Source organism: Anopheles marshallii, chromosome X (genome assembly GCF_943734725.1).
Source record: "Anopheles marshallii chromosome X, idAnoMarsDA_429_01, whole genome shotgun sequence".
Taxonomy (NCBI): Eukaryota; Metazoa; Arthropoda; class Insecta; order Diptera; family Culicidae; genus Anopheles; species Anopheles marshallii.
The window spans coordinates 14,022,063-14,034,259 of NC_071325.1; the positions used below are offsets into that span (position 1 = coordinate 14,022,063).

At 40.4% G+C, this 12,197-nt stretch overlaps 1 protein-coding gene across 1 annotated transcript in view; it reads right to left on the reverse strand.

Annotated features, from left to right (window-relative positions):
- LOC128713426 (glutamate receptor ionotropic, kainate 2) overlaps positions 1 to 12,197 on the reverse strand; it is a 119,765-nt gene that overhangs the window by 12,136 nt on the left and 95,432 nt on the right. The window contains exon 12 of the mRNA XM_053808289.1: positions 11,341 to 11,478. Coding sequence (XP_053664264.1) covers positions 11,341 to 11,478 — 138 coding nt within the window. The remainder of the gene's footprint in view (positions 1 to 11,340; positions 11,479 to 12,197) is intronic.

Sequence of the window (12,197 nt, forward strand, 5' to 3'; positions counted from 1 at the left end):
GTTAGGTCAAACGGGAACGAACTAGCTATGAGCCGTTGGACGGTATGCGTGAAGTTTTGAAATTCGGTTAAACCGAAGCGCACCTCTCACCATCGGTGAAAGATGCTGGCTGTTCTGGCGCACTCTGCTGGTGCATTTTATCTGTTAATGCCGGCTTCTTTCAACCATCCTTTGCTTTCTTACCCCTAGTAACATAGAACAACTAGCTCCAGGTTGGCGTCTGTTGCGAATTCATTTGCATAATTTAAAGTTTCTCACTACGCCCCGATAGGTACGCTCGGGTGGGAAATGAAACAGTTTTGCAGCAGGTGCACTCGAGCAGATACTTGAAAAGGGTCAGAAGAAAAACACAAAGAAAAAAATGGCTAGAAACATTACGTTTACCCGGTGAACTACTGGGCGCCTCCATGTAATGGGATATTTGAAAAATAAAAAAAAGTATAGAAAAAAAAAACTACAATCTGGTCGAAAAAAAGCCAACCTCGTACTACCATTGTGTTCGCTTGTGGTGTGAAATTGTGTTATAAAAAAATCAGCACCATTCACATGAGAACATTTCACGACCATTTTGTTCCGACCAGTGTGTGATCCTGTTGTGTCGGGTTCTTCAAACTTAAGGGCCAGATTTCACTGTCGTTGAAGTCGTTGAAAAGATTTTCCTTGCCGGGGAAGTGTAAATGTAACATGCAGTAAATGCAACCGGATGCACCGGACCACGACCAGCTACATCGAAGGGTCGGTTCATCATCATTAGCCCTGAAGGAGGTGTCGTTTACCGGAGCCCGAAGGATCCTTCACACATCATGCTGCCCGGGTACGAGGTTCGGGTGCGAGTGCCCTCAAACAAACGAGTGCCCTTTTTGTGTTGCCAACAAAACCCCTGCCTGGACACATCTACTCCTTACTCCGCTCGATCGGTGTGATTTTGTTTAAACGAGACTTTCTCTGTGCAATGGCGTTACTGGCGTCCATTTCACCTTAAGGTATGGAACATACTTTCACATATCTTCTGCACCGCACACTGTCAATGTGCTTCAAAAGCAAGGGACGGGAGGAGGAAAACTTTCACCCGTGACACCTTCCCCAGCTGTTGTACCTCGCGTCAGTTACCTCTCCAACACTAGCAGGAGATTTGCTGAAGGCGGTTTTCTTTGCTATTTATTCATAAAATAGTTTCACATTTCGGTGGTGAACACACCCTTTACCACACTTGACTGAACAAGTAGTGGGAAGAAAAATTACTAGGTTGGAATATATTAGGTCAGCCAGAAAGTATCTTCGTGTTTGGACGACCGCTGACTTGAAAAACCGCGCGTCTATGTAATTTTCAAACTGATTTTGACAGTTAAGCCCTAATTTGATGGATGACAGTTTACGCTGAAATTTAAGAACCTAAATACCGTCAAGTTAACTACTCCACGGCTTTAAAATAAGCCAGCATTTTTGTTTGACTTACGCTACTTGATGTTATTTTACTTCCTGAGGGACCAAATCGCGACAAATATTTGTCAACAAGCTTGAGCTTGAGCAACGGAGCGGATTTCTTATTAGCGTACGTAATAAGCATGCTGCAAAATTCGAATTCACGACTTATAAGCATTGAGGAGTTTTACAAAAAAACATAAAACAAAATGGCACCGTTCGATCTCAACTTAAAAACTAATCGAACGTAGCAGTACGTAGTCTTTTGAAGGTGATTTAATGAACATCCACCTACTTTTTGACATTAATTCTTTTAAATTGCATTAATAGAATTATAAAGTTATCAAAATTATTGGTCATTACGGACAAAGACCTCAAATCGAACTCAAATGTCTGTTAACATTGAAATAATTTTAAAATATCTTTTGTTAAACACTTAAAAACAGTAATACTTTATGGATCACCTAATATTTTCCTACGTTTACACGCACAGAAACGTCAACCAGTGTTTGTGCTGTAGAAGCAATAAAGCACTGGCAGCATGGTACGGGTTGTTCGTCGATTGTTGCAAAATTTTATGCGCTTCCTTGTCTGGGCGAATTTCTTGAAAGAAGATTTCTTTGTTACACATTATGTAGCACTTGGGAAAGGATGTGGCAGAGCGGTTGAGTGTTGTGCTGCCGTAAGTCTTACCCACACAAGCGCACACACACACACACGCTTACGGGAAGGTTCACGTAAATATTGAACACTTTAGTAACAGCGCCATCGTCAATAAATCAGAGCAAGCGTTCGTAGCTTCACGGGGCTGGTGGGTTTTAGGGAATAGGAGTGTACTGCACCCGACCCACTATCTCCCATCCGTCAGTTTTGTTTGTGTTCTTCTTTCGGATGTGTTTTTTTGTGTGTGTGGGTGTGAGTTATGCATGGACGTGTATGTGTTGAAGGAAATGGCGTTAGTGTCAGACAAAATTTACTGCTAATGGAGTGAATTCGAACAATGGCCGTTCCGGGGCGATTGGTGATTGCCTTTCGCAAGAAAAAGCGTAGGCATGCGATGAGACGGCCTGGCGCAAAAGGATCTATCTGATCCGTTCAGGTTGTTCGATGCGCTGTCGCATTGATTTGTGTGGCGACATCTTCGTCCGTTCACCGCTAGTCTTCTTGCTCAAGCAAAAAGAAAAACTTACAGAAACAGATCGAATCGGAATGGTTTGGTCTTGTTGGTATGGCGGTATAACAGCTTCGATCTCCGGACGGTGTCGGGGATTCCAATTACGTTTATATAGGCAGACATACGTTGGCATTCATCATGGCTACCAGCCGTTTGGTTCGATGGCCCGGGATGGATTAATTATTTTAATTTTCCTTCTTTTCCAACCACCAAAATCCCGGAAGGGAGGGAAAATGGCACAGCGAGGCGAAATAAAAGGGCCCCTAAGGAAGATAATGGTTCGCTTATGAATATTCACGAGAGATTGTGCGATATCGATGAAGCCACTCCATGTTGGGATCGATAATTATTTGTGAGTGATGTTTTTTTACAACCACCCCGGTCACTAAACAACCGGGAAACGATTGACAATTGATCTTTTAATTGGTTCGATGCGTACATCAACAAGCGGAAACGATGTTCGATGATGTGGTGGGTTCAGCTGATAGAAGGGAAGGGATATTATGTGCAAACATATCCTTGCGATAGCAACAACAGTGAAGCAACACATACCAGTGTAGGCACTGATGACTTGAGATGGAGGGATGAGAGGGAGAGAAAGAGGAGTAGAGATGACATATTTAAACGACACACCAAACAGCACTTGAAGCAATAGAAACGCATTCAATCAACAAAAGGAAGAAATAGTGAGAGAGAGAGATTGAAAGAGAGCGATAGAGAGAGAGAGAGCAATAGAGAAATGAAGAGTTTGAGAGATAGTGAAAGAGAGAGAGAGAGAGAGAGAGAGAAAGAGAAAGAAAGGAAATGAAAGAGAAATTCAAAGGATTATGACAGGAGGTACGATGGATGGTGTTCACAAAAAATAATTAACACAAACAATAGTAAAACATTTTTCATATATATATAAAACATACATGACATTAAAACAACATCAGAAAGAAATATGTTCTTGAAAAAATAAATTAAAGTTTGCATAATTGGACAGTCCGTAAAGACGAAACTGAAGCGATATACCAAAATTAGTTCTTTTGTGATTTGTGTGTATTTTTGCGCACGCCTTCGCTTAGTATTTCTAAAAGAAAGGCTCCTTGTGAACCAAATTTCTAACTAAATTTTTTGTCAATTAGGAAAAACTGTTTTTGGTTACAATTTGGAAACTACATAAAGATATCGTTATGTGCGGTTAGCATAATAACAACTGTATTTTGAATGACTTTAAATACATTGAAAGAAATCTTGTAGAATTGATAAGATACTCTGAAATGCTTTGATATATTTTTTAGAAAGCTTCCTTTTGCATTGCAAAATAGATAGAATTAGTATCACGCGTAAATCTATGTTTAAATTATCTGAAATACAACTAATATCAAAATATTTATTTTTATTACAAACAAGGGTTCTTGTTCGAGCTATTAGCAAAATCGTCACTAATCGAACTTGCGTAGGATCAGAGAAAGACAAGAAGGTAAAGCCCTGAGAAATTTATTCTTTGCTTGGCTCACATGCGGCTGATAATGCGGCGATGAACCGTCATAATGTAAAATAGATAAATAATATTTAGGCTGCTTTTTGATGAAAACATACATATTCCTGGAATAATTTTTAAAAATTGAATACAATTCATATAACAATTTCGTACAATACAAGTCGTAATTAATTAAATAATTAAAAACCTACTTCTTGTGGTCACACCAGGACCAAAATTTTGTTTAAACTTTAATGAGTTCAACATATCATTCACAACCTCGTCTAGTATCATTTTTGTCTACATCGTAATTTTTTTTAATTTAATGAAAATAAGGCAAAGCCTAATATTTATGACACGGACAATAAAAACACTGAACTTGAAAAAGTGAAAGGTCAGAAAGTAAATATTTTTCGAAACAAAGAAATATAGGAAGAAAAATGAAACACAGACAGAAGTTAAGAAAAGGAAATGTAACAGGTTAGCAGGAACAGTAGAGCAAAAGTAACGCCTGGATAACGTAGCCGGTAACGCACAATAAAGAAAGAAAGGAAACAAACAAACGAAGCGAACCAAAACAAAACAGCCGGAAAAACAAGACGTCCCATCAACCGTTAGCACTTACTTGGGAGCAATATCGCAACCCTGCTGCATGAGGGAACCGATCGTGAACCAGAGCGAGTTCAGCAGCGTGAAGCTGTTTTCCAGAAACAGCGGCTCACTGTTGCAGGGGTGTGGATTTTCCCACTCGTACGGTGTGAAGCTGTTGTGGGGCGTTGACGGAAGGAAAGAATGGGTGCAAGGGATTGGTAGAGGAGGTAGAAGGGAAGGTGGAGGTGGCCAGGTGGATGATAAAAAAGGAGGAACGTTGGAGACAATTCAATTGGTTCCGGAGGGTGGAGCAAATGAAAGCAATCAAAACCACCATATAACAACCTCGGTTTGGTCGATATGGCAGGGGTGAGGAGGTGGAGTTGGAAGAGAAGGAAGGGTTGTAAATAAGAAAAAAAAAACGAGAAAAGGTGTATAAGCAACAGAAGAAGGAGAAAAAAGTACGAGGGTAGGTAAGTAAGTAAAAGGAAGGGAGTTGGGGGCGAGGCAAGGGTAGTAGGGGGGAATTGTAGGTGTTGAAAGCAAAATGAAGGATCATTGTAGTAAATAAATATAGCAACACTTTGCTGTAAAAATCACACACACACACAAACACGGATGTTGTCGTTGAGCAATAAGGGATGGTTGTTGCGTCGCGTTTCATCCCTTAACGCTCGCTCGCACTCACAATCAACTCATTGCTTCAACCGTCACGACGACACAACTGAGCGGCCTGATGCGCACTGAAATAGCTTTTATCAATTTGTTGCTTTGTAGTGTCTTTTTTCATTATTTGCTGTTACTGTTGGAAGCTGGCGTTGCCGGCTTTGATGAGGCCGGCATGCTCTTGCTTTTAGTCGGAGACAATGTTGGAAAAGTATTGGACAGGTAGAACCAGCCGTAGTGGAAGATGTTGATCATTTGCTATCGTACACACACTCTGTTTGGAACAGTTTTCCGATGGGAAAGCAGTAAAAAACAAAATTGAATCTGGCTTCGGGAAGAATTCGCGCGTAGTTCCAACCATTAGTGTGAGAGAGCGATAAAGAGAGAAGAGATAGAGAGAGGTGAATCCAACCGTCGTGAGTGTCCTGTGCGAAAAGGATGCTCGTGTCCAAAACTCGCTTAGCGTGGTTAAAGCTTTTTGCTGCCGCGGTACAAATCCGATGTGCTAAGGCAAAGTTTCATCCACATTGTTGATGAGCTTTCATGCATTCCTGTACATCATGTATCCTTCCACTCGTGGCGAACGTGTGCTTGGGAGTGTGTGTGTTTATAAAGGATAAGGCAATCTAGTTATAAATTTATTATCTCCCCGTTCGCTTGATCCCGTGAGCAAACTGTTGGCAAAAGCGGCACACACGTGCACACACACACAAGCGCCACATCAGGTTGTTGAAGTTAACGTTAGCGTAAGAACGTACCCAACCTTGCTCTCGGTGCTCGGTGCATGAAGGAAAAAAAAAACGCTTTTCCGGTTTTTCAAACCAATGCTTCAGTGTCCTTTCCCCTAGGTACCGATCGACTGGCCCGGAACGAACCGCTCCACCGGCACACGATTGCTGTCGAGCCGAGATTATACCCCTCGCTCCACCTCTTCCCCACATCCCTCGTCAACCCTTGTTTTACTCATCATTCATCCTCCCGTTCCGTCCCGCAAAGGGAACCACCTCGAGTGTTTGCTATTTGCACATTTGCCACATCTGCGGAGCGACGAGCGAAAAAAGGCGGCTGTGGATTAAGATTTCACTTATCGCTTCTTCAATTTATTAAATTGAAATTTAATCCCATCCCGCCACCCCGATAAACCCGTATAATCCCGTTCGTCCCGTGTTTGCTGCTCGGGTGTCGTACGACTGTCCGTATCGTTTGTCTTTTGTTCGTGGGTTTGTTCGCGCATCGATGCGTGATGCGGAGTGGTTGGGTGAGAGAATGTTTCGTTTTGTTTCCCCATTTTCCACCACATGGTCGGGATCTTTATAGTAATGTTGCATACCGTTACAAACGGAGGAAGGAAAGAGTTGGGATGGGTATAACAAATCACTTGGATGAATTGAATCGGAGTGAGTGAGTTACAGAAAGAGTTAACTATGAAACTAGCACTGTAAAGGATTATTATATTGTTGCAGATCCACAATTAGAGAAAAATCTACTTCATATGAAAAGCATGTTATTTAAAAACCGTCATGAGCATTTAGATTGTTGGCATTGTTCAAATAAAATTTAAATATAATCCTAAGTAAGATGATTTTGGTTGTTTTTTATCTTTTTAACATGAAAAGAGTTTGTAAGCAACTGTAACTCAACCTTAACAATTTACAAAGGGTAAAAAATATTCAACATGAGATCAATGGCAAGCGATAAACCGAGAATTCAACCCGATGCTGTAAACACGACACATCAGATGATAATAAAACAAAACAATAGGCTTAATTTTCTCAAAGACTGCGATCCTAGTAAAAGGAAAAAATGCATTTTTAACACTGTGAATGAATGCATCATCTATCCGGGAAGCCAGACACTTTGGATGTACTTTGGAAATTTTACTAAAAGTAAGTTGAAAGTAAAAGCAGTTTAAAATTGAACCAAAACCATTACTGAAGATTCATTATTATTTCAACATAAAATTTTAATGAAATAGTCGGATTCACAAATTATTTACTTAAATTTAGACAGAAAACTGAAAAAAAATGTAAACTTAATGTTTTAAGTGTTATTTTACATTGAAACGGTTTAAATTCACACTAAAACTCTTCAAACTTTCTACTTAATGTTAGTAAAATTCTCAACAAATTTATAATTAGACTTGTCATATAAAGCTCAAATAGCTACTAAATTCATGTTATTGAAATAAATTTACAAAGCACTTTAAAAAAACATTATTGATAAATCGTCAATCATGCCATTTTATTGGAACACATTATGTCAACTGTAGCATGAAAACGAGTAAGAGTGGAGGCGATACATAAATAGCAGTGTAAACTAGAAGAGTTAAATTACTCTTCACCTGACAATCCACCTGAACGATTAATCGATATTGGATTACGTATTCAAAATATATAAGCCTACAAAGTTTCCGACCAGGACCAGGGAAGCCGGTTGCCTGAACAAAATTTCCAAAACAATTCCAAAAATAAAAATATACAGGCGATCAATAACCGTAAATTACTCGATCAAAACATTTTCCTAATTCCAAGCTAATTAAACAAATCAGAGAAATAAGCAATCAAAATCGGTTTGGCAACGCGGATTGCCGAATGTTTCGTATAGGGTTGAAGAACGATTGCCAAGGATTTCTTTTTATAAAGGAAATCATATAAATGTTACTTGATCTATTGCAACATGTTAAGTAAATGTGATTTTTGTTTTAAAATTTTTAAATAATATTTGTAGCATATGGGAAATTCGACCAAACCTGAATCGGACTTGCTATAAAAGTTATTTGTGTCATTTGTTTAGCAGCTGATCGAAGCGGTCCTGGTCTATTTAAGTCTATTTAAAAAAAAAAGTAAAATAATAACAAACATCCAGCATGTACTAAAATTCTTTTTTTGTACGACGGATAAAGTTAAAGCTCCGAGTGTACCGAGGTGAAGTCAGAGCATTCCCGAGGGAGATGGTTTTAAATTGGCTGATGAGCTATCAACAACAATGTTGTGCTTACGGTTTCATTAATCCTTTCGCATCCTTACTTATTTCCAGTGACACGAGCATCCTTCCAATCAGATGTCTTTGATTGTCAAGTACGCACGAAGGCCAAGCAGTTTTAGCCGGTTCAGCCCTGCCACAAGGTAAACAATGTACCATCTTGTGTGAGTGCAATTGTATGAAGTTGGTAATTAGAAATGAAAGGTACAGTTGAGTGGAAGGAGGAAGGCATAGTTTTACTACGTTTGTTTCAGTCTTTAAAACAATTTTCCCTACCCACTTAAAGCTGAATGGAAAAGCAGTGTGGGAAATTCAGATGTACTCGTATGAAGGAACTAACAAGGAGCGTGGGACGCGATTCGATTAGTTTAGCATAATTTTGCTATGCAGCAATCGTGACGCGGTTGTTGCGAGAATAATGTTTCATCCGAAACGATCGACGAGACGCGAAATGAGAACTAACGCGAGAAGGGGAAAGAGAACGGTGGCTGTAAGATAAGTGGCTTTTGAGTGATGAATTATGACCGCTTCATCATACAAATATCACCCCTTTTGCCGTGCCGTACCGCTGGTAAACTGAGGTTATGAATTTCGATGAGTCAAGGGAAGCAAACCGTGGAATAAAACAGCAGCCATTTGCTTTATCAAGTGGAAAACAACGTTCATGCGACAAGCGGGTGGTGTCAATTTTTCATACCAACTCCAATCTCGTCCTACCATGGGAAAGTGAGTGTGTTTGGGCGGGATGGCACTTATTGCTTCATCTTTCACCTGTCTAGGAGGTGGGTGGAAACCATTGAGAACAAGCCGAAGGAAAAAAAGAAGCTTTTGGGAAGCTTTTCGCTTTCGTTCCAATCATTGCGAGGGTAGATACTGATAGAAAAGAAAAAAAAACAAAACCACCCACTAACGTTACGGACGCATTCTTGGTGCTTAGGGGTCTATTGCAGGGCTCGGCACATGTTTATCAAGAATTATTGAAAATAACATTAATAATTATTGAACAATAACATTATGTCGTGGATGATTCGCGGATGATAAAAAGCTGATAGTAAAATAATGTCAAATAGTTGTGGCTCAAAATCTCAAGAATATAAGGAAAAGAAATCTTTTCCACAAACCGCAATGTTGTTTTTTTCGTCGGGAATTAATTTAAAGCTTTTTCGTACTTGACGACAAATATTTTCCAGAATAATGTTTTGTGTTTACTGCCACGTATTATCAGTTGATAATGGATTCTCAGAGTATTCACCTGAAAGCTTTTGTTTATTGACCACCAACGGCGGTCAATAAACGCGGCGGTCAATCTTGTATACAACTAGAAGTGATGGGTTCATTGGAGCGTATTCGATTCAGATGTAGGCTTTTATGACTACACCATCGGGAAAATGGAATAAGACATCAGATTGACCGGAACTGTTCGAAGCCGCTCGGAGCAGTCGAAATCGTTTGTTACTCTCCGGAATATTTCTAATCCGTGATCCGTGACCATATATAATACCTGATTCTGACGGTTCCAGACGTAAGAACCGTCTCGAAAGCTCCTACCTCCCGGAATAATATTCGGTGAAATATTCTGTGCCGTCTAAAATCAACTCCGGTTTTTGCTAACCTTACCCTACTGTAGAATAGGCGTATATTTCCAAGTGGCAACAATTTCGTCAAGATGATTGCCAAGATGAAAGAGAAAAGAAACCTAATTCAAAATCAAGCAAATGTGTATTCGAAGCTGAAAGGTTAGGCAGATTTGTCTTAAATTGAAATACAGTTGAACATAATTTATCCGGGAGTTTTAAAATTTTGGATTTTTAGAATAATTGAAACGGCGGGATAATCCGTGAGGTTTGGGAAATGTGAGTTCCTTGTATTTCCCCCTAAATCTACAGCTCTCAGGCTGATTAAGTAGCTTTTGAAAAAGCATTGCTTTTATAAATTATTGTAATGGGACAGAACCTCAATATTTTGACATACTTTAAATTTAACAAAAATAAATTGCACTCCGACTGCTGAACATTTGCCAACCCCTGGTTCTCGCATGCCGTGGTTGCGAAACAGCACAACTCGGTGCTTGACGGCGTGTTTCGTTATGTATTTTCCGTTTTCCTTTCAGGGCGCACAGCAGCAAATCAGATAGCGAACAGACGTAGCGGACAAACCTCACCGATACGAAGCGAAACACGGCTCGCAAATCCATCGATGAAACCCGATAAGCCCGCAAACCGACCGGGGCCGGTTGCCGCAGAAAACGCTCATCGAACACGATACCACATCGCTGTGCTGAAAAAAAAAACGCTAGCTAGAAGGGGAAAACGTTCAGCTCCAGCGCTATCATGGCAGAAGGGACTATTCGCAAAAAAAACACATAAGCACACACACACACACAGAGAAGACATCCTTCCCTGCTTTAGCGATACGCGCGTAGATGAGGTGACTGGTGTTTGATCGGTTTTGCTAAGCCCGGTTCAAGCCCGGCAATAGTCGATTAGCGGTCTAAGCGAAGCCCATTTGAGAGCACCGGTTTATCGATCGACTCCGGCTACGGAATCAAATCGAACGCGAATCGGGCCGGGATTTCAATCGAACTTGAGATGAGATTAGCAGGCAGTGAAGATAATGCAAAAATTATACCCACTTGGGTATAAAATGTGACGAAGCAAGGTCAAACTCTTGTGCGATGGATGGAGTATCAAACCTTGTTAATAGTTGTATGAATATTTTGTAGATAATTTCTATTTTTATTGTATAACGAGTGAGTGAACTATTCGTTTACTAAATCAAAATTCAAAACCTTCACAATGCGTAAAAAATGATCAAACTTATCGAATCTAATCTGCTAGCGAACTAATAAAAAAACATTGTAAAATGGGAGTCAAAATGTTCAAAGTTGAGAAACAAAAACGCAAATGCCATCGTCGCCCTCACGAAATCCGTCACCAAATGTTGCCACCTTTATTGAATTTGTTAACCGCGTTTTGCTAAAACCAAAGCCAACCCCTGCTAGTGCTCGGAAACAAAAAACAAAAGCATCACCCCTGCTTACTTGGGCAGAAAATCGCACCCCTGCTGCATCAGCGAACCGATCGCGAACCACATACAGTTCATCAGCGTGAATTGGGTTTGCAGCTTTTCCGGGTGCGGATCGCACGGATTCGGCGTCGGCCACTCGTACGGTGTGAAGCTGCAGCGGGTAGTTAACCGGGTGGCAAAGGTTTATTACGAATATTTTTATACACACATACAGACATACTTTGGGGCCCAAAATTAATGCAAACAAAACGCACACGTTGATGGGAAATTAAACGAAGGAAAAAAACACGCTATGGAACGGAAGAAAAGCTAAATCAAAGTGCAAAATGAAACGTTTTTTCAATGCTTGTTACGTTTGTTTTCTTGCTAAATGACACGCAGCACGGTAAATTCTGCTCCGGAACGCGCTTGATAGAGGAAATCATAAAAAAACTAAACAAAAAAAAAACTGTAAAAAACAACATGTCCGGCACGTCCTGGAAACGGGCGGAAATGAGAATTTATTGCCCGGGTAGCGAGCCGTGTGGGAACGATTTTGAATATTGATTGGAAAATTAACGATGATGCACGAGCTTGTCGTATTTATTTTTCGCAAAACCCACGAAGAGTTTTTCCCACGCCACCACTGCAGCATTTGATTGACTCACGGCCGGTAGCGATCGATGCCTGGTAGGAAAATTAGACACTCCATCCCGCCAGTTGCGGGGGTGGGATGGTTGGTTTTGACTTTTTTTTTTGGTGATTTTTACGATAATTAACTTCCACATACAACCGGCCGGAGTACAAATTGAATTTGTGGTTGGTTTGTTTGTGTGCGGGTGTTTGGTTTTTCGCTTTGTTGCAGCAACTGAACAATACGCCGTCCCGCGT